The 21,287-nt window shown below is 32.7% G+C and overlaps 4 protein-coding genes across 6 annotated transcripts; all 4 read left to right on the top strand.

Moving 5' to 3' along the window:
- Window positions 1-87: 87 nt before the first annotated feature.
- LOC109797937 (lysM domain receptor-like kinase 3) lies at window positions 88-5,674 on the top strand. Of its 2 annotated transcripts, XM_083063958.1 has the most exons (11): window positions 88-1,272; window positions 1,557-1,606; window positions 1,814-1,958; window positions 2,360-2,562; window positions 2,966-3,055; window positions 3,444-3,537; window positions 3,626-3,777; window positions 3,874-3,965; window positions 4,417-4,555; window positions 4,697-4,795; window positions 4,900-5,674. In XM_083063958.1, the coding sequence occupies exons 1-11, from the start codon at window positions 630-632 to the stop codon at window positions 5,062-5,064; spliced, it is 1,872 nt and encodes a 623-aa protein (XP_082920084.1). In that variant the 5' UTR covers window positions 88-629; the 3' UTR covers window positions 5,065-5,674. The 2 variants fall into 2 exon arrangements, with proteins under 2 accessions (XP_082920084.1, XP_020213700.3); XM_020358111.3 differs by lacking the exons at window positions 88-1,272; window positions 1,557-1,606 and having other exon boundaries at window positions 1,754-1,964; window positions 4,900-5,673.
- A 271-nt stretch (window positions 5,675-5,945) lies between these two features.
- Window positions 5,946-7,572, top strand: LOC109796402 (UPF0481 protein At3g47200). The gene is made up of 2 exons (XM_020356076.3): window positions 5,946-6,590; window positions 6,766-7,572. The coding sequence occupies exons 1-2, from the start codon at window positions 6,006-6,008 to the stop codon at window positions 7,561-7,563; spliced, it is 1,383 nt and encodes a 460-aa protein (XP_020211665.3). The 5' UTR covers window positions 5,946-6,005; the 3' UTR covers window positions 7,564-7,572.
- Window positions 7,573-8,227: 655 nt separating this feature from the next.
- LOC109797505 (Ubiquitin fusion degradation UFD1 family protein) lies at window positions 8,228-12,456 on the top strand. The gene is made up of 3 exons (XM_020357560.3): window positions 8,228-8,552; window positions 9,733-11,034; window positions 11,993-12,456. Exons 1-3 carry the CDS (start codon window positions 8,370-8,372, stop codon window positions 12,218-12,220), a joined length of 1,713 nt encoding a protein of 570 aa, XP_020213149.1. The 5' UTR covers window positions 8,228-8,369; the 3' UTR covers window positions 12,221-12,456.
- A 4,898-nt stretch (window positions 12,457-17,354) lies between these two features.
- On the top strand, window positions 17,355-20,858 carry LOC109796405 (receptor-like protein 7). 2 transcript variants are annotated; one of them, XM_029271223.2, is made up of 2 exons: window positions 17,362-18,175; window positions 19,367-20,857. In XM_029271223.2, exons 1-2 carry the CDS (start codon window positions 17,884-17,886, stop codon window positions 20,719-20,721), a joined length of 1,647 nt encoding a protein of 548 aa, XP_029127056.1. In that variant the 5' UTR covers window positions 17,362-17,883; the 3' UTR covers window positions 20,722-20,857. The 2 variants fall into 2 exon arrangements, with proteins under 2 accessions (XP_020211667.1, XP_029127056.1); XM_020356078.3 differs by having other exon boundaries at window positions 17,355-20,858.
- The last annotated feature ends 429 nt before the right edge of the window (window positions 20,859-21,287 follow it).

The following is a 21,287-nucleotide window of genomic DNA, read 5'->3' as shown; positions in this document are numbered from 1 at the left end:
GAAATATGGTATCGTGTTATGAGAGATTCGTTTTTGTTTGTTATGAGTGAAGTCAACCGAATATACAGTAAGTGGAGGCGTGCCTCAAAATATAAAATGTAAATTTGTATGGCGTTTGTTAGAAGCATGAGAGGACACAATACGAAATGATTTGTTGGCACATTGGCCGACACGGTTGGCATTTCGGATGCAAAGGATTAAACAATCCCAACATTCACAATCACAAAGATTATATTCCCTCATCAATAAAAATTCAATGTACACCAAATATGCTCTCAATAAATGACATGCAAGTTGTTACCCAATAAATGACATGCAAGTCAACTCCAATCATTTTCTAGCCAATCCTTCTTTTTCATCGCACACTCTCGTTGAAACTGTTAACTGATATAACCTATTTGGTGTTTGTTCTGAAAAAAGCATAAACGTGCGCATATGAATTAGTAATTTTATAGTATATGTTTACACACTTACACCACTATGCTTTTATACTTGTGTAACTTTTCATACCAAATTCTATATTATGTGACATTGCTTTCAAGAGAAAAAGAACTGCATTTTGTTTCCTCATATGATCAAACCCGGTATATGAAGTCATAGCAATTCAGTTTTCTGATTTGAGTTTGTATATGTTCCTCTCTTATCCAATGGAACTCAAAAAAGGTTTACTGTTTTTGTTGTTGTTGGAGTGTGTTTTTTGCGATGTGGAATCCATGTGTGTGAAGGAATGTGATGTAGCTTTAGCTTCCTACTATATCCTTCCAGGATATTTAACCGTAGAAAACGTAACGGGCTGGCTGGAATCAAGCGTTTTGTCAAATTCTGACGTTATAAAAAGCTACAATAAAGACAAAATAATCAAGGATAATCTACCATCCTTTGATAGAATCAATGTTCCATTCCCCTGTGACTGTATTCATGAAGAATTTCTGGGGCATGTGTTTGAGTACTCAGCTGCTGCAGGTGACACCTATGATTCGATTGCCAAAGTGACATATGCAAATCTCACCACTGTTGAGCTTTTGACGAGGTTCAACAGTTATGGCCACGATATACCTCAAAATGCCAAGATTAATGTGACTGTCAAGTGTTCTTGTGGGAACAGCCAGGTTTCAAAAGATTATGGGTTGTTTATTACCTATCCGCTCAGGCCTGGGAATAATTTGCATGATATTGCCAACGAGGTTCATCTTGATGCACAGTTGCTAGAGAAATACAATCCTGGTGTCAATTTCAGCAAAGACAGTGGAATTGTTTTCATTCCAGGAAGAGGTATGATCTCTTTTACCTATCATCACATGGCTAAAACTTAGATACAGTTCTCTAACTGATTTTGGTATTGTTCTCTAGTTAAATTTGAAGTTTCATTTTGGTATGCCATGTGAACCTTTAAAACATGAATTACCAAAATAAAACTTCAAAATCTAACCAGAGAACAACACCAAAATCATTTATCAGAGTTAAAAGTTAAAACAATTCATTTATTTTTCTTCAAAGTATTTGGGATAACTTTTTTATGAATTTGCCTAACGTTTTAATTTTATTTAACTTGCCAGATCAAAATGGAGACTACGTTCCCTTGTACCCTAGGTGGGTAACTTTAATTGTCTCACCTTTCATTCTGAATTATGCACATATAATTGAATATTTCTACATTTTGGTTCTACCTTTTTTAACTTACATTTTCTTTTCCTTCTTGCAGAAAAGCAGGTTTGGCTTCTAATTTAATAAAGTTGGCTATATGAAGATTATTTTCAGCTTGATGTTCACATAAATATGATCAGGCGGAATTAAAAAAAAAATCAGTGCCAAGGATGCTGCTGTTGGAGTATCTATAGCAGGAATATGCGGTCTTCTGTTATTAGTAGTTTGCATATATGTTAAATACTTACAGAAGAAAGAAGGAGAGGAAGTTAAATTGCCAACAGAAAGTTCTATGGCGTTTTCAACTCAAGATGGTACTGGTAAATTTTTGTATTCATAGAATAGAACATATTCCTTCTAAACTAATCATATAACATTCCTAGAAATAGGTGAATGTTAGTACTTAGTACTCTGAATTTTCATGAGTTCAAACTATATTTATACGAATTTTTTTCTTTCACAGTTTATCATGTATAAACTAATTATCAGATCCAATTTTAGGCTGCTTTACCTTGCTTAAGAGGTAGAGAAGTCCCCCCTTATTTTCTTTAGCACGTTCTCCTCTTAATCTTTATCCCTAAAACAAGTGTCTGCTATTTATCACCATTTTCAAAGTTTACATGCCATCAACTCTGGCACATTCCTAGAAATTGATATGTACAGGATTAATGGCCATGATAACACTTACTGATTTATCTTCCTCTTCCGGCTAAAGCCTCTGGAAGTTCAGAATACGAAACTTCAGGATCCAGTGGACCTACTACTGCTAGTGCTACTGGCCTCACAGGCATTATGGTGGCAAAATCAATGGAGTTCTCATATCAAGAACTAGCCAAGGCTACAAATAACTTCAGCTTGGAGAATAAAATTGGTCAAGGTGGATTTGGAGCTGTTTATTATGCAGAACTGAGAGGCGAGGTGAAGTTATATTCAGTTTTATAACATAATCAGACAAAATATTATTCATGGAAAGAAGGGAAACAAAAATGAAGGATAAAAGTTTTTTACTTGTACTCGTGTGATGTCATTAGTGATACATACAACTTTCCCATGTTATTGGTATTTTATTTGGTATGTCTAAATTGTAAGGCTTTAAGTTCATTGTTTTGTGTGTAGGGTATACGTAACATTGAAAAGCAAGATACTAAGTAGTTTCATTGAACTGAAAGATATATGTAACATTGTTTACTTATTAGTGGATAATGTTCTTAAGGGTGGATAGGCAAGTTTCTGTTTTTTGTGCCGCTTCAGATTAACCATTTATTTTTTATATTCTATAGTCTATTCCTAGATTCCTCTCATATAATTCATTTCTACGCAGAAAACAGCAATTAAGAAGATGGATGTACAAGCATCAACAGAATTTCTTTGTGAATTGAAGGTCCTAACTCACGTTCATCACTTGAATCTGGTACAACATCCTTCAAATAATTTCAAGCATGTATACATGATTACATTCAACATTCAAGAAGAATAGTTGATCATTTTCCCTGTTGTTTGAATAACACTAAGGTTGTTAAGAAACAAATTTTCAGGGTGATTTTACGAACAGAATTACAAAACAGTCTATAATTATCCAGCAAAACTATTTCTGGAGCAGATCCACATATAATCCTACAAATTAACATGAGATCAGCATTATTTATGTGAAAAAAACTTGTGAAAAATCTTTATCTCATTTATGTGGTTGTTTGAGTGTCAATGGGGGTTTACTTTTTGGCATAAGCATAAACAGTTCCATGTAAGTTCTAAATCTTCTTCTATATTTATATAACTACCTTTTATTAATAACAACACAGGTGCGTTTGATTGGATATTGCGTTGAGGGGTCTCTTTTCCTTGTATATGAATATATTGACAATGGAAACTTAGGCCAATATTTGCATGGTACAGGTGAGATCAACATATATTGATGATCTTTTCCTATATATGATGTTACCTTATTTTCAAACAATCAATAATGATGATAACATGATTCCAGGGAAAGATCCTTTGCCTTGGTCTAGTCGAGTGCAAATTGCGCTAGATTCAGCAAGAGGCCTTGAATATATTCACGAGCACACTGTGCCTGTGTATATCCACCGTGATGTAAAATCTGCAAATATACTAATAGACAAAAACTTCCGTGGAAAGGTTGCAATCTTACCACTCATCAGGATCCTCATTCCTAGTCTTGATATTCCATTTCTATTTTGAGACTAATTAAACCATATAAGATTTTAAATACAGGTTGCAGATTTTGGGTTGACCAAACTTATTGAAGTTGGAGGCTCCACGCTTCACACTCGTCTTGTGGGAACATTTGGATACATGCCACCAGAGTATGTTTTTTATGTTGTGTTAAATGATACCATACTCTTTATATGAAATTTGGGTTTTGTTGGAATAAACATGTGTACACTGTGTTGTGTTACTAGTAGCCATCTTGTTAATTTATTATTAATGAATCATCAGCTTTTCTTATTGACAAACAGATCATAACAATCAAATATTGAATGATTAAGTAGTAAAATCAAATTCAGTTTTCAGAAGATATCATAGTGAACCTGAGCTTCTCCTGGCCTCTTTGATCTTTAAACTGAAGTTTAACTGTTAAGTGATATAAGATTGTTAGTTAGTTCACTAATTATTTCTTGTAATTTTTGCAAGGATATTACTGGGTTTGTTTGTCCAGGGATTAATGATCTTTTCTTACACTTCTTAATTGTGGAAATGAGCCCCTTAATTTTGATTTAGTATGCACAGAACTTTTCTTTATTGATTATTTTGCAGATATGCTCAATATGGTGACGTTTCTCCAAAAGTAGATGTATATGCTTTTGGAGTTGTTCTTTATGAACTTATTTCTGCAAAGAATGCTATTCTGAGGACAGGTGAATCTGTTGCTGAAACAAAGGGCCTTGTAGCTTTGGTGAGTCTAGATACTCCTTCTCTGAACTATATACTAACAAAACAATCTCAATTCACAAATGTACGTGAATATTTCAAAGCCGGTCAATTGGATGCATCCACTTGAACCGGAAATGAAGTTACCCTCCACTTTTTATTTCAGTTTGAAGAAGCACTTAATCAGAGTAATCCTGGAGAAGGTATTCGCAAATTGGTGGATCCTAGGCTTGGAGAAAACTACCCAATAGATTCAGTTCTCAAGGTGGAAACATTTTATCTGTGAAAATAATTTGAATGTTTATATAATGTCATACAGTTTTATCCCAACCAAAACTTAAGGTATTTTGGTTGTTTGATGAGTTGCAGATTGCCCAACTAGGAAGAGCTTGTACAAGAGATAATCCACTACTGCGCCCAAGTATGAGGTCTATAGTTGTTGCTCTCATGACACTTTCATCACCTACCGAGGATTGCGAGGATGGCGCTTCCTATGAAAATCAAACTCTCATAAATCTACTATCTGTCAGATGAAGGTTCTTTGTAACAATTACACCATGATTTTAATAACTTTTGCAACCACCAGTGTGTCATGTTTGACATGTTTGTACATGAATGTTGTTTGGAATTTTGTATATGAGTTTTGCATGTTATATAGAACATATTTCATTAATGTCCTCTCTTGTTATTGCGTAAAGAACTGTATTTCTCATCACTTCATTTAATTTTATTTAGATGTTGTTTACCTCCTTTTAAATTCGTAAAAAAAAAATTAAATAAATTTTTTCACGACTAATAAATTTCGTTAACTTACTATTTATTTTCTAAAATCTTGATCAAAATAAAAATTTTCTAAAATCATTTCAATTTTTTTTAGATTTCAATTAAGTAATGTAAAATAAATATATAAACATATATTAATAGTGAGACTTTTTACCCGCAGGGTATAAACAATGTGTCTCCCAATCATTCAACCACTAATCTTTAAGCATAATTCAAACTTAATTTGTGTTTCTTAATCCTTTACTTGATTTATAAAATGCAGTTTTCTGTTTTCCGCGAGTTTTGTTCAATCATCTTTATCACACCTTTCATGTTGGTTTAATAAAGTAATAATATATAGGTGTAAAAATTCCAATCTCTACAATTGAGTTTTAGTGGCTGGTGACAGTCTTATATACATTCTACATTCTTTTCTTCATAGAGAAGAGTAAAAACGGGGGGTGAGAGAATCCAAGAAGAAATTTGGAAGGAAGGAATGAATGTTGAATATAAATAACAATTTCTTTACATGTACACTATATATTGGCTAATATGGATAAAGTGAAGATTCCAATTAGACATTGTTATCTTTGAGGCTTATGACCGTGAATATTTTATGCTTGGTTTTGACGTGCATGACATTAATTACTATTTGTATATATGTGATGATTCAAGAGAGAACATCCTAGAGGCATCAAAGCTAATAGGCAAACATGGAACAAGAAACAAAGTGGGTGATCCAAATCAATGAGGAGCTCAAGAGTATTAATGGTGGTACTTGGGAACATGAGAAGGAACAATTATGGAAGAGGCATTGCATATACAAGATACCCCCACGTGTCACTGCGTTGAACAAAAAGGCCTACAAACCCCAAGCGGTGTCGTTTGGTCCCTACCATCACGGAGAGGAGCATTTGAAGGAAATGGAAGATCACAAGCATCGGGCTCTGATCCATTTTCTCAAGAGGTGCAAAAAGCCCATCGAGGTGTTCTACCATTGCATGAATGAAGTGGTTGAAGAGTTGAGAGACTCGTACAATCCACTAGACCCAATTTGGATGCAGGACACGCCGAGGTTCGTGCAAATGATGATTCTTGATGGGTGTTTCATGTTGGAGGTTTTAAGAGGCAGTGATACTACTGCTCCCAATCACTATGCTGACAACGATCCTGTCTTTGGCGAACACGGGAAACTCTACGTGGTGCCATATATCAAACGTGACATGCTTATGCTTGAGAATCAGATACCCTTGATGGTTCTTCGTATATTGATCCAGGTTGAGACCGACACAACCCAGGTAAATGTTATAGATTAGCCCTTTATATTATCAACAAAAGTTAGATATATAAAACTTGTTTGGGTACAAGAATATTCGATATTTTCGATAGAAAAATTCTTAAAAACTCTTAGAAATTCTTAAAAAACATTTATAAATTGTATCCAAAGAAGAGAAATGACTCTATAGATTACAGGGAGACGAGTTGTTGATGGAACAAATCCTCAAGTTCTTCAGCCCAGGCACAGTCGAAACAGGAAAGATGGAGGTGAAATGCATGCACGTACTGGACGTATACAGAAAAACCCTAATTCAGCAAGGACCGACGCACCGAACGCGCGTGTCGAAAGCGAGCCGCAGAAAACTATGGTGGGGCTCATGGGAGCAGGAGGGGGAGATAATCCGGTCGGCGACGGAGCTCCAGGACGCCGGAATCCAGTTCAAGAAGAGCCGGAGCCAAAGCCTGAGCGACGTGTCGTTCATGAAGGGCGTGCTGAGGCTGCCAACCCTAGTGGTGGACGACACGACGGAGTACATGTTCCTGAACATGATGGCCTTCGAGCGGCTCCACGGCGGCGCGGGGAACGAGGTGAGCGCGTACGTGTTCTTCATGGACACGATGATCGACAGCGAGATGGACGTGGCGGTGCTGCATCGGACGGGGATCGTGGTGAATGCTCTGGGGAGCGAGAAGGCGGTGGCGCAGCTGTTCAACTCGCTGTCTCGGGACGTTGCGGTGGATGGAGAAGGCGTGTTGGATGTGGTGAGGATGAGTGTCAGTAACTATTGCAAGCAACCCTGGAACCTCTGGCGTGCCAATCTTATTCATACTTACTTTAGGAACCCTTGGGCTCTTGTTTCTCTCGTTGCTGCTCTTTTTCTTTTTGCGCTTACCATTCTTCAGACCTTTTTCACTATTGCGCAGTATTATCAGCCTCCTGATCATTCCTCTCCCTTTATCATACCTTCTCCAAGGCCATGGCATCGTCCATGATTCATTTTTTATGCTTCTCTATATCTCCCTACTTCCACCATTACTATTCTCATGATTCATCTTCAATTTAATAACAAATATTATTGTTTGTATATCCTACAAATTTTCATAAATTAAGATAAGAAATTACTCGATCATACGTATTTAAAATATTATAGGGAAGTGTATATATTTTGACGAATTTGTTTGTCCTCTTTATACAGTTTTTTTTTAATTAATTATGTTTTTACTAAATATTCTTAATTCTTTTTAAAGTTTTAGTTAATAAATAATGAATATCAACGAAACGTTGGATCGAGTAGCATCGACGGTCGTAAATTCAGAATTTTTTTAATAGGAAAAGAAAATACTTTATAATAGTTTTACAAAAGAAAAATATGAATAATAATGTTTTCATTATCAATAAATATCTCTTTTCATATGTAATTAATAAGATAAAACATAATTAAGTAAAATGCCAGTCTAATAATTTTTAAAATAGTATAAATTATGAATAAATTTAATGTTGCTAATTAAATTAATGATTTAAATTTGAATTGACGTAGCTGGTTGTAGAGGAGAGGAAAGGAAGTTGCGTGTTTTGTTGAACAGAGGAAAGAAGCAAAATTGAATTTTGACATGTTTCTTATTTCTTAAAGAATAAAATAAGGCAGATTGGGATTGGGGTAGTTGATCCCAGAAGAAAGGCCCAGACTTTTCTAGAAGAAATCACATCTCCGAACCAACAACAATAAAAGGGAGAACAAACTCTGCATTCAAATTTCATTTCTCCGTTCCAGTGATTCACAATTTGAAGCCCTTTCCCGATGGATTTTGAACTGAGAAGAGCGAGAGAGAAGCTAGAGAAGGAGCAGAGGGAGAGGAAGGAAAGAGCACGATTGAAACAGCAGAAGGAAAAGAAGGCCAAAGATGAGGCTCTGAAGCAGAAACAAGCCATCGAAGCTGTTCAAAGATCTCGCCGCATTGATGCCGCCGAAGCGCAACTCAAGGTATTCATCCCCTTTTCACTCTTTTTCTTCCTATCATTCATCTTCCACGTGTTCTTTTTTTCTTTTTTCTAAAGGGTAATCTCGTTATTCAATTTCTTGCATTCAATTTTTTGAGGATATGAATGAGATGTACAATTATCTATTGTTCTCTGAAAATATTAACTTTGAAGAAAACATAGGTAGGGTTACGTGAAATTGATGAAATGTATTCTACTTCTACCCCTTTTGCCCTCTTCAATTCCTCCCATTTTCTTTTTGGTTTTTGCTGCTCAGTATATCATGTCTGCCCTCAGCGAGGATCAGACCAGATCATGCCCTAGGGTAATAACTAATCAAATTTCCCCTTTTTCATGTTTTTGAGGTATATATAGCATCACCATTGATTTTAAGTTCCCTACTTCGTACTTTTTTTTTTTTAATGGTGAATCACTTTTTGTACTCTCAACATTATATGGTTGCTAGAACGGTTATAAAAATGTGATTCAACAATTATGCGCATCGGAAAGTTCTAATTCTGGACTGTTCGAAATAGCCCATGCTGGATTCTTGTATGCCCCTAACTAGTGTAAGCACCTGAATATGCTTGTGATGTGGTATTGTGGTGCGATTGTCAAACTTTCGAAAGTGGTATACTGAGCAAGATCTGGTAGGTACCAAACAACCACTTTGCACATAAAGTTTGAACTGTTAGGTGGTGGTCTAAAAAGAGTTTAGTCTCTAACATGATCGTTTAAGCAATAACCCTTTGATGTCGAAGTAATGCACAGGCTCACCTTCACCTTATCCTGTGCTTTAATGTAATTATATCAAACATGGAACTTTTGATCAGTTGGTCAAAGAGTATTCAATACCATGTTCAAAACAAAAAAAAATTAAGCTATCAAGTACATGTCCATGAATGGTTTTTATTCTGCAATAACCTGTTGGAATGTTACCAAGTAACAACCAGTTGGTGTGACTTTATTTTTTTGTCTTTTAACCCTTAAATGATATTGAAACGTAGTCTTGTAATATTTTATCCCATTACTTGTTGGAATAAACTTGCTAACCTACATTTACAAATGTTTATTGTACCTTCCAGCATAAAATTTGTGGGTGCAAAGACTTCCTTTTATATCTACATTTTTTATGTGAAAATACTAAATGAATGATCTCCTTTTTTATACCTTGCTCAATTCAGGCTGACCAACAGATGCAAGAAAACCTACTTGCTGGCAGAGGAATAGTGTTTTATCGATTACTAGAAGCTGTACCTTATCAAGGTGGTGGAGATAAGATCAAGATGCCTCCTTCTTGCTTCACAGAACTGTCTGATCAGGGTGCATTTGATAAGGGACCCATATACTTTCAGTTGTCATTAGTTGACAAGGAAAGCTCTTCAAGCATCCAAGATACTGATAAAGAGAAACAGGGTACCACCCATTCAGGAGTTTTAGAATTCACTGCTGATGAAGGTTCAGTGGGTCTTCCTCCTCATGTATGGAATAATTTATTTTCTGAAGATACTTCAAAATCTCCATTAGTTGAAGTCCGGTATGTCTGGCTTCCAAAAGGTACATATGCAAAACTTCAACCTGAAAGAGTTGGATTTTCTGACTTGCCAAATCATAAGGCTATCCTTGAAACATGTCTTCGGCAGCAAGCTACTCTTTCTCAAGGTGACATTTTAACTGTAAACTATGGAGAACTTGCATATAAATTAAGGGTCCTTGAGTTAAAACCTTCTTCAAGTGTGTCTGTTTTAGAAACAGATATTGAAGTTGACATAGTTGATCCTGACACGTCTTCAGAAAAGACAGATGAGCATGTTTTAATGCCAGTTGGATTTGGAATGTCCCAAATTGGAACAGTAGAAGAAGGAAAGTTTGTTTATTACAAATTTTCTATAGACAATGTCACATGGGAGAAACTCTCATCTGGGAATTCTTGTATTGAAGTAAAATTAGAATCAGAGACAAATGGAGGGGACAGTGATCTTTTCATCTCTAGACATCCTCTCATATTTCCTACCCGACACCAGCATGAGTGGTCTTCTCATGATATTGGCTCAAAGACTTTGATTCTTAGCTCTAAAGATAAAAACTTGGGTGCAGGGACATACAGTATTGGTATATATGGCTTCAAGGGAATAACAAAGTATAAAATATCGGTTGTGATCCAAGATAATTTCAACCAAAAAGTTGGTCAGCAAGCATCATCTTCTGTGTCATCTATGGAAATGGATACTCAACAATGTAGGAACTGCAAGCATTATATACCCACTAGGACTATTGCACTGCATGAAGCTTACTGTAGCAGGCACAATGTTGTCTGTCAACGTGCAGGCTGTGGAGTTGTTCTTAGGATTGAAGAGTCCAAGAACCACATTCACTGTGACAGATGTGGTCAGGCTTTCCAGCAGGCAGAATTAGAAAAGCACATGAAAGTTTTTCATGAGCCACTTCACTGCCCTTGTGGAATAATTCTTGAGAAAGAGCAAATGGTGAGTTGCATGTTTCCTACCCTTTCTTGCCAGTTTTGTTCGTGCTTGTGTTTCCCTTTTTGCCTGTTCTTATTCTTCTTTCTGCCTTACATATGTGATCCATTATTTTACCGTGTTCTGTTGATGCCATTATCACCTTATGTCTGTCCAAATTTGTAGTTTGCTGTGATAGATGAGTTTTATTAGGAGAATCAATGGTGAAAGCGTTCATCTTATTTAATTTTGATTTTGAAACAACGTTCAGGAGGCAATGAATAATTATGCTGTTTCCAGTTGAAAGTGTAGTGTTACATTATTACACTAGAATAATTTTTTCTTGATTTACACAAACTTTTAAGTGTGGAATTTTACTTGTTTTTTCCAAGGTTAGCTAACTGGCATTTTGGATCCTTCTAAAAGTTGAAAGTTAGTAATAGGTAGGAGTGGCGTTTAAAGCCATTTCAAGTCTTCTGAAATTTTACTTTAAAAATATAGGGATTGGGAGTGACTCATCGAAATAATGATTTTATTTTTTTCAAGCCCTGTGTCCCTTATGTCTAGCTAAGCACCTCATTTTTTTTTTCTCCCTTTTCTTTACTATTTCCTATATGTTAAACTGTGAACAGTCAGCCTCGTCCTTATTTATTACTACTCTCAACAATTATAGGCATTTAAAGGGGACAAATAGAAATTCTTGAAATTTGTGTTATTTCTTAATCTAAGGAGTGCAGGGGTCCTAAAGTTTGTTTTTTGTTATCAATTAGAAAAATAAATTACCATGTAAGTTTTCCTTTTAATAAGAAGTGTGGTCTGCTTATTGTTGTTAGTTTAATTTTCCAGTCAGTGGGCAATAACTTCATAGTCAATACGAGGGGATATACAATCTGGCAATCTGAATTCATATGATAAATGTGCAAATTTTCATATTATAAGTCAGTAATCAGGCTATCTGAATAACTTGTTTTAACTTTTTTGGTAGGTGGAGCATCAAGCTTCAGTTTGCCACCTGCGTCTAATCACATGCCGGTTTTGTGGCGATATGGTTCAAGCTGGGAGTTCTGCCATGGATGTCCGTGACAGATTAAGAGGATTGTGTGAGCATGAGAGTATTTGTGGTTCTAGGACTGCCCCTTGTGATTCTTGTGGGCGAGCCGTGATGTTGAAGGACATGGACATTCACCAAATTGCTGTTCATCAAAAAGGCTAATTCTGATATTTTCATCATAAAAGCAACTTGTGAAGGATTGCGTCTATAAAAGAAACAGGAAAAGAAACAGGAAGACAGTTAGATGGTAGAGCATAAACATCTCTATGTTCTACTATGGGTAACCGGCTGTGGATATATCAAACTCTTGCTGTTCTTGTCATTCATTCATCATGTACGAAATTACGATATACCTCTCAATCCCTTTATGGAAACTATTTGCTTTGCAGTATTTTTTACATCACAATTATTTTATGATTGTAAGAAAAAAAAAAGTTACAATTCATTTATAATTTTGGTTAAATAAACCACTTGCAAGGGGGTTTGTTTTGCAAAGATTTAACGAAGTGGTGATTGACGAGTGTAAGAAAAACCTTTTATAGATTTAATGATCAATTTAGAAATTACAGAATAACTTTTTTTTTTAAGAGTAGAAATTAAACCTTTTTGATCTTAATAAACTCTTTAGAATAGTGCAAATAAATTTGGTCAAGATGTTTTTGTATATAATATTTTACAATAGAGTTCGTAACTTTCTTTTGAAAAATTATAGGTATTTATAGATAAGTATTTATTAGGTTGTGTCATGAAAAATTGTAACTCTCAAGAATTTTTTAGAAAAGATACTCTGGTAATTGATTACAAGATTTGGTAATTGATTATAATGGTTTTAAGTTCAAAAAATTTGAAATGTATTTTTTAAATTTATATTTTTGAAGTTTTCTCTTCTAGTAATCTATTACAAGGTTTAGTAATCGATTATTATAACACATTTTTGTATTTTAAATTTGAATCAAGAAGTGTTCTTGTTCTGGTAATTGATTACTTTAATTGGTAACCATTTACCAGACAAATATTAAAACATTTGCTATATAAACTTTTTTGATATAAGAAACTTTTATATTTATCAGTCAAAAATATTTTTATAAAATCTTTTTGAATACTCTTTTAACTTTCTTTTAAAAAAGGATATAAAAACTCTTTTATATATTCAAGAAGATTAAATCCTGAAATTCTAATTTTAATGGTCAAGTAAAATTTGCAATTATTTTAAAGGTTTATTTTACATGTTAAACTAAGTAATCAAGATTTATCTAGTTATTACTTGAGATTTTGCTTCTTGATCAACTTGTTTTAACTTGACTTTTTGTTTCTTACAGTGTTTTGGTAACATCAAAATCTTGTATATATGTTCTTTCATACATATAAAATTATAAATTGAGATAATCTATTAAAATTCATTAACATGATGAAATCACTAACTTAAAAAAAGTAAATTAATATATCTTTAAGTATTTAATAGTTAATAGATTGTTTTTCATAATATAGAATATCAAAAAAAAAAATAAATAAGGCAATAGTTATATATAAGAGTGATCATCGATCGATTTTTGTCGAATTCAAGTTCAAAATGTTCAACCAAAAATCAACCATTGTTAATTGTTATTTGTTTTATATTTAATGTAAGTGCGGACAGGTAGATTGAAATAAGTTCATAAAGATGAAGATAAATATAAAATTAATGTTAGATTAACAATTGTGTGTAGTCAATAATGACCGTGGCAATGAGTTTTAGTGTTGCCAATGATGGTCACCCTCCCTTGGTAGCAAAGAGTTTGTGACATATAAATTTGAGTGTGTCAATAACAAACCAAGAGTTCAAAATTAGAAAAAAAGCATTAAAACATTTCACTCAAGCTTTTTCTCTCATGATGTGTTGCAACTTTGTTTTCAACCTTATATATATTATTACGAACATTTATCTTATGCAAAAGTGTTTTTAAAGAAGATTTTTAAGATTTTTTTTAACTTCTTATCTAATTTAGTTTTTAGTTATCATAATTATTTATTAATTAAAATTTTAATATTTTAAAATAAATTTATCAATAAATAAAAAATATTTTTTATAATACAAATTATTTATTATAAATTTAAAAATATTTACGTATATTTATTTAAATATAATTTATATATTCAAATATAATATTTTTTATATATAATTTATTATTAATTTTAATATTATATATAATAAACATATCTATACATTGCATAAATTAAAATATTAGGAAGGTGTATTGGATTAGGATTTTGAAGGACTTTTTTAATTAAAAAAAATCTTGCGGATTTTAAAAGACTGCAAGATTTTCATGACTTTTAAGACTTTGAAAGATTCTGCAAGACTTTTAAATCATGATTTTAATGGATTTTACGGGACTTTGTGAAATTTGTAGAATTTTCATGAATTTTTGACATATGATAAAATTAAAAAAAAAATCATAAATTCAAATTTAAAAAGAGTCAAAAACAAAAATAATAAAAAATAAAAATGTCTAAATAAATAATAATAATAATTATTATTATTATTCTCTATAGGGATGACAAAAATACTAGTACCCGCGGGTATTTGTGGGTAAAATTCGCTACCGATAATAAATGGATAGGCTAATTGGGTACCCGCAGATAATGGAGACGAATAATTTTTTACCCGTTTATAAATGGGGCGGGGGCAGGTATTATGATATCCAAACCCGCGGGTACCCGTTTAATAATATTTATTAAATATCCTAATTATCCTTATTCCACATAACCTTAAAGCTACACTCTCATCTTATTTTCTTTCCATAGAATTATGTTGGGTGTAAATTGATTAATTTTATAGCTTTGATTGAACCAATAAGATTTATGTATTTTAAGTTGTTTACTTACGTTTGAAATTATGAGATTGAATTATCGTAGCTTTGTGATATGAGACTTTCACATACTTGTGTAAGATTGATGTATTTTGAGTGATTGATTATCTTACATCTTTATTATTATTTCAACAATTAACGTTAAATACAAATTCAAAATTAACATTGAATTTTTATTTTTAATATTTCAATGACATTAAATATAAATTTAAAATTATTTGTAATATAATTTTTTTAATTTCTTAAAAAATTTATAAATATCCATGGATATCCGTGGGGTATTCAATAAATTCATGGATATCCGCTTAATGGATACCCGCGTGGATATGGGGTGGGTATATGGAGCCAATTTTCATACAGCGGCCCGCCCCCATGGGGCCCCATTGCCATCCCTAATTCTCTATAATATCATATCTTCTAAAGTAACATTCATTCACATATACATAGCTATATTAGTCCATCAAGTATTAACATCTCCTCCTCTTGTTCATGAGTTTGAATAAGCAGCTCAAAAGTATGATCTTCATTAACAGATAATGTTAAAGATGAAGGATCAAATACCTTGGTCATTATAAAAAAACATGTAAAAATGGAAATATAGAAACATAAGATAATTTTTTATATAAAAAATCAATATATTCGATACTAAGAAAATATTTAGATATATAAAATTTTTAATATAAACATAAGTATTTAGATATAGAGGAAAAAAAATATATATATATATATATATATATATATATATATAAGTATTTTAGTTATATATTATATGATAATTTTTGAACAATATTTATAAATATAAATTATTCTAACAAATATTTTAACAATATTTCCTTTTTTTAAAAATAAGTTAATGGAGGCATAAATCCTAAATCCTAAAAAATTAGATACTGCAATGTCTTATGTTAATTTTCTTTCTTTAAAATATAAAAAAAAATCTTAATTTCACAATATAAAAATTAAAAAAATTAATAGTAAAAAAAAATTATTGAGCCATAAAAGAAGGAGAAATAAGAGTAAAAAACTCACAAGAGAATGAGAGAGATCGTAGTTTTTATGCGAGAGGATTTTTCCCCCAACTAAGATCCATTTTCATCTCATTCTAGTCACATAAACTTTAACTCAAATTCATCTTATATATATTATAGAGATTATGATATCAATTTCAGTTTTTACCTTTTCTTTTTCTTGACGCGTGTTATAAAATAGAGCAGGTCAATTAAAGAGAACGAAGAGAAAAATAGAGCAAGTCAATGACACTATCATTTACATACCGGAACTTCACAAAATAGGAAAATGGAATGGGAGCAATACAACAATATTATATATAAGCAATAAACAGTAGTGCAATATTATTAGCAGAGAAAAAATGAAGAAGACAAAAACATAAAAAAAAGATGAAAAATTCACTTGGAAATTCTTAAGCACTTGAAAAGTCACTTCAAACAATCCTTCAAAATCTGATGGGTTTGGATGAGATTGTTTTATAAATTTGGTATTTATAGATAATACTATAAAGTCCTTCAAAATCTCTCTAATATAACAATCCTTATATTTTTGAATACTAATGGATTGTTTTTAAGTTATAAAAAATCTCAAATGAATATCAATAGATTTTAATGAACTCTTTAAAAAATATTGAAAATTCATATTAAATACCACTGAATTATTTTTAAGTGACATAAAATCCTGATTGAATACCAACGGACTTTTTTATTAAAAAAAAATCTTTTAAAATCCTATAAAATCATAAACCAATACACCTTTCAATCTAAGATTGCAAACTTTAATATTCATCTTATCAATATATTTTATACTTTAACTTGGTAAATAAATAATAAAACTATGGCAATGACTTTGCATGTAACTTAACAATATAATATTACTTTACAATATAATAGCATGCATAAGTCGGTTGAAAATGGGTATTCATGAAAAATGATATTTAACCCCAAATTATCCACAAGTAACTATTTTTACTTGATTTTTTTTAATTATTTCACCAATCAATCGATACAATTGTTTACTGACCGTAATTTTGACTTTCGATTTTAAATCGGAGATTAGATTGATTTTCTCATTGGAACTAAAAATCAATCTAATCTAATTAAAAAATAGTAATTTTTTATTTTCAATTTTCTTGATTCGTTTTATGCTTTATATAAACATCCGTAATTATTAATAAAATGATAATAATGAATAAGCTTAATTATATTTTAATTTAAAATTTATGTTTTTAATCTCAAAATATAAAAAATATATATTATTTTGGTATGGAAATTAAATTTTATTTTTTAATCTTTGTAATTTTAAAATATATTATTTTAATCTTTTAAACCACTAATAATATAATTTATAATTACAGATTGAAAACACATATAATATCAATTAATTTAACGTGATAATTTTGTTGTTTTATTTGAGATTTAAAATTTTATGAATATTTTGTTCAGGACTGCGTTTCGACAGCTACCTACAGGGACCATACAATACATTATTTAAACCTTTCTTAATTCATTATTTCCGTTCTGTATACTTGTCTTCTCTCCGTTGGAAGATATTTAACACAAAAAACAAATTCGTTCTTTAGCGATTAACGTTGTGTAGCGCGTCTTTATACGTTGATGTAACTTAATGTTAATATCAAACATCAATCCTTGTATTTTGTCCTTATGTTTTACATATTTTGACTTTTGTTCCACGTCAAATTGGCAGGAACACAAGATTGTTTCTTTATTAGACCATTTTTTATTTATTTATTGCAAAGTATTTATTTGTTTAATTTATTAATGGCTAAAATTTGTAAAAATAAATAAATTAACTAATATGATGTTCTTTCATGGTTCCACTTTAGGTATCCCAGCTCCCCCAGTTAAGAAATAATTCAAAACTTTTCACGTATAGTCTATAAATTGGTTTGTCAGTTGCTTACATTCTTTAGAGACAGAGAGATAATCTACAAATTTCTTCTTCTATATGGGGTGCTTTCTATTGTCATATGTTATGTTTCATTTGTTGTTTCTTTATCTTCCTTCCTCCACTTGCTCTTTGTGTAATCACCATGACAATTCTGCCTTGTTACAATTTAAACATTCAATTGTTGTCAACACTTCTCATTATTATTCATGGCTTGATGTTTGTTCCTCTTCTTCTCCCAAGATAGAATCTTGGAGAAACGGAACAGATTGCTGTCAGTGGGAAGGGGTCACGTGTGACACCAAGTCAGGTCATGTGATTAGTCTCGACCTTAGTTGCAGTCACATTCAAGGTAAATTTCATCCCAATAACACTATCTTTAGGCTAAGACACCTTCAAAATCTCAATCTTGCTTACAATGATTTTTCTGGGTCCTTAATATTTCCTGGAATTGGTGATCTTGTGAATCTCATGCATCTAAATTTATCATTCTCTGTAATTAATGGTGATATTCCCTCCACAATGTCTCACTTGTCAAAATTAGTGTCACTTGATCTTAGTAGCGACTGGGGATCAGTTGATGATCCCATGCCTAACTACATAACGAGATTTGATCCTTACACATGGAATAAGCTCATTCAAAACGCCACTAATTTAAGAGAGATTCGTTTAGATGGTGTGGACATGTCTTCTATCACAGAGAGTTCTTTGTCATTGCTAGTCAATTTATCATCCTCTTTGGTGTTTCTTAGTCTTGGAAGCACTAAATTGCAAGGGATTTTCTCAAGTGACATCCTTTGTTTACCCAATCTTCAAAGAATAGATTTGTCATATAATAAATGGCTCACGGGTGAACTTCCAAAATCTAACTTGAGCAATCTTCTAAGTTACTTGGATCTCTCTTACACTGCTTTCTCGGGACAAATTTCTAATTCCATAGGGAATTTGAAGTCTCTTAGCCATCTAGATCTTGGGAAATGCACATTTGAGGGATTGATTCCGTCATCATTGTTTCATTTAACTCAACTTTCTCTTTTAGATTTATCAGATAATGAGTTAGTTGGCCCGATTCCAAGTAAAATCACTAGTCTTTCAAAATTACATACTCTTGCTTTGGCTGGTAACAAGTTGAATGGAACAATTCCACGTTGGTTTTACTCTCTTCCTTCCTTGTCATATTTGAATCTTTATGGCAACCAACTTAGAGGGTCAATTGCTGAATTCTCAACTTATTCTTTGGAATATTTGTATCTCTCTGATAACAAACTCCAAGGTGATTTTCCAAATTCAATATTTGAACTCGAAAATCTTGTTGAGTTGAGTATGTCATCAAATAACTTGAGTGGTTTTGTGGACTCCCACCAATTTTCAAAGTTTAAAAATCTAATTACTCTAGATCTTTCTCATAATAGTTTTCTCTATATTAATTTTGATGGTAGTGTTGACAACATCTTACCCAGTCTTAAATACTTATATTTATCTTCCACTAATGTTAATAGCTTTCCTAAACTCTTAGCCTCACTTCAAAATCTGACTGTATTAGATCTTTCTAATAACAAAATTCGTGGAAGCATTCCCCAAGCATTTCATGAGAAGCTCTTGTACTCTTGGAAGTACATTGAATTTATTGATCTTAGTTTCAACAAGTTGCAAGGAAATCTTCCAATTCCACCCAATGGCATTGAATACTTTTTGGTCTCGAATAATGAGTTGACTGGGGACATCCCTTCCACAATGTGCAATGCAAGCACCCTCAATATGCTCAACTTGGCTCATAACAACTTGACAGGCAAGATTCCACAATGCCTAGGAGCATTTCCTTATCTTTCTGTGTTGGATTTGCAAATGAACAACCTTTATGGAAACATACCTAGGAAATTTTCTAAGGAAAATGCATTTGTGACTATAAAGTTGAATGGAAACCACTTGAAGGGACCACTACCACAATCTTTGGCTCATTGCACAAATCTCCAAGTGTTAGACCTTGGAAACAACAACATAGAGGATACATTTCCCCATTGGCTAGAAACTCTACAACAGTTACAGGTACTCAGTTTGCGGTCAAATAAATTCCATGGTATCATCGCTTCTTTGGGTAGCAGACAACCATTTCACAGCTTGAGAATTTTTGATGTCTCAAATAATAGTTTTCACGGGCCCTTGCCAACATCTTACATCAAGAACTTTCAAGGAATGATGCATGTGAATGACAACCAAACTGGGTCGATATATATGGGAACCGATAGTTTATATAATGAGTCTATAATGGTTGTAATGAAAGGTCTAGACTTTGAGCTCGACAGGATATTAATTACTTTCACAACTATTGATTTATCAAATAACATGTTTGAAGGGGAAATTCCAAAATTCATTGGAGAATTGCATTCTCTTAAAGGGCTTAATCTTTCGCACAATGCAATCAGTGGTACCATTCCTCAACCTTTGAGTTATTTGAGAAATTTGGAATGGTTGGACCTCTCGTGCAACCAATTGACAGGAGAGATTCCCATGGATTTGACAAATTTGAATTTCTTGGCAGTCTTGAACCTTTCACAAAACCAGTTTGAGGGCATCATACCTACAGGTGGACAGTTTAATACATTTGAAAATGATTCGTATGTTGGAAATCCAATGCTATGTGGATTCCCTTTGTCAAAATCATGCAATGAGGATGGAGAATGGAAGCCACATTCTACATTTCACAATGAAGAATTTGGATTTGGATGGAAAGTTGTGGTTGTGGGATATGCAATTGGGATGCTATTTGGAATGCTCTTGGGCTATTTCATGTTCTTGACCGGGAAACCCCAATGGCTGGCGAGACTTGTTGAAGGTTTGCTATATGTAAGAGTGAAAAGAACAAACAACACAAATTATGTAAATCGAGGAATGAATTAGTTTAATAAGCTTTTGTTTTCAAGTAAATAGTTTTCTGTAATTCTAAAGTAATGTAATATTATCTCTCTTAATACCATGGACTCATCTACTTCTAGTTGTGGTGCAAATAAGAATAACTGTTCAATTACTTTTGTTTTCACTTCAAGTGATTAGCCGTAAGGTGTATGGTACTAACATGCAAAAGCATCATGGACAATTCAGGCTTTCAACCTTCAATCTCAAAATTAACATCTTATTAACGTAGTTTTATGAAGAATTTTGGTTTTCACATTTGAATGTATAGTATAGTTGTATTTTAGATTTGCAAAACGTGTTGGAATTGCTTTCATCTGAAGCAGTTCAGATGTAGTTACTAGTTAGTCCATGAGGAATGTTTTTAATGGTATCAAAACTACTTAGAAAAGAAGGGACCAAAGTAGGGATGGCAATAGGGTCTACCGAGGCAAGTAATAATAAACTCGTTCCCACCTTGCTGGATGAAAATTGGTCTCATATCCGTCTCATATCCATGCGGGTATCCGTTAAGTGGGTATCTATGAATTTCTTGAATATCTGTGGATATCTAT

Source organism: Cajanus cajan, chromosome 9 (assembly GCF_000230855.2).
Source record: "Cajanus cajan strain Asha chromosome 9, NIPB_CcT2T_4, whole genome shotgun sequence".
Taxonomy (NCBI): domain Eukaryota; kingdom Viridiplantae; phylum Streptophyta; class Magnoliopsida; order Fabales; family Fabaceae; genus Cajanus; species Cajanus cajan.
This window is presented reverse-complemented; position numbering and strand designations above follow the sequence as displayed.

Bases quoted from the DNA above. Each gene is read 5' to 3' on its own strand.
- LOC109796402 (XM_020356076.3), top strand. From the start codon at position 6,006: ATGGAACAAGAAACAAAGTGGGTGATCCAAATCAATGAGGAGCTCAAG. The intron at 6,591-6,765 runs GTAAATGTTATA...TATAGATTACAG, and splicing joins TTGAGACCGACACAACCCAG to GGAGACGAGTTGTTGATGGA.
- LOC109797505 (XM_020357560.3), top strand. From the start codon at position 8,370: ATGGATTTTGAACTGAGAAGAGCGAGAGAGAAGCTAGAGAAGGAGCAG. The intron at 8,553-9,732 runs GTATTCATCCCC...TGCTCAATTCAG, and splicing joins CCGCCGAAGCGCAACTCAAG to GCTGACCAACAGATGCAAGA. The intron at 11,035-11,992 runs GTGAGTTGCATG...CTTTTTTGGTAG, and splicing joins TTCTTGAGAAAGAGCAAATG to GTGGAGCATCAAGCTTCAGT.
- LOC109797937 (XM_083063958.1), top strand. From the start codon at position 630: ATGTTCCTCTCTTATCCAATGGAACTCAAAAAAGGTTTACTGTTTTTG. The intron at 1,273-1,556 runs GTATGATCTCTT...TTAACTTGCCAG, and splicing joins TGTTTTCATTCCAGGAAGAG to ATCAAAATGGAGACTACGTT. The intron at 1,959-2,359 runs GTACTGGTAAAT...TTCCGGCTAAAG, and splicing joins GGCGTTTTCAACTCAAGATG to CCTCTGGAAGTTCAGAATAC.
- LOC109796405 (XM_020356078.3), top strand. From the start codon at position 17,884: ATGGGGTGCTTTCTATTGTCATATGTTATGTTTCATTTGTTGTTTCTT.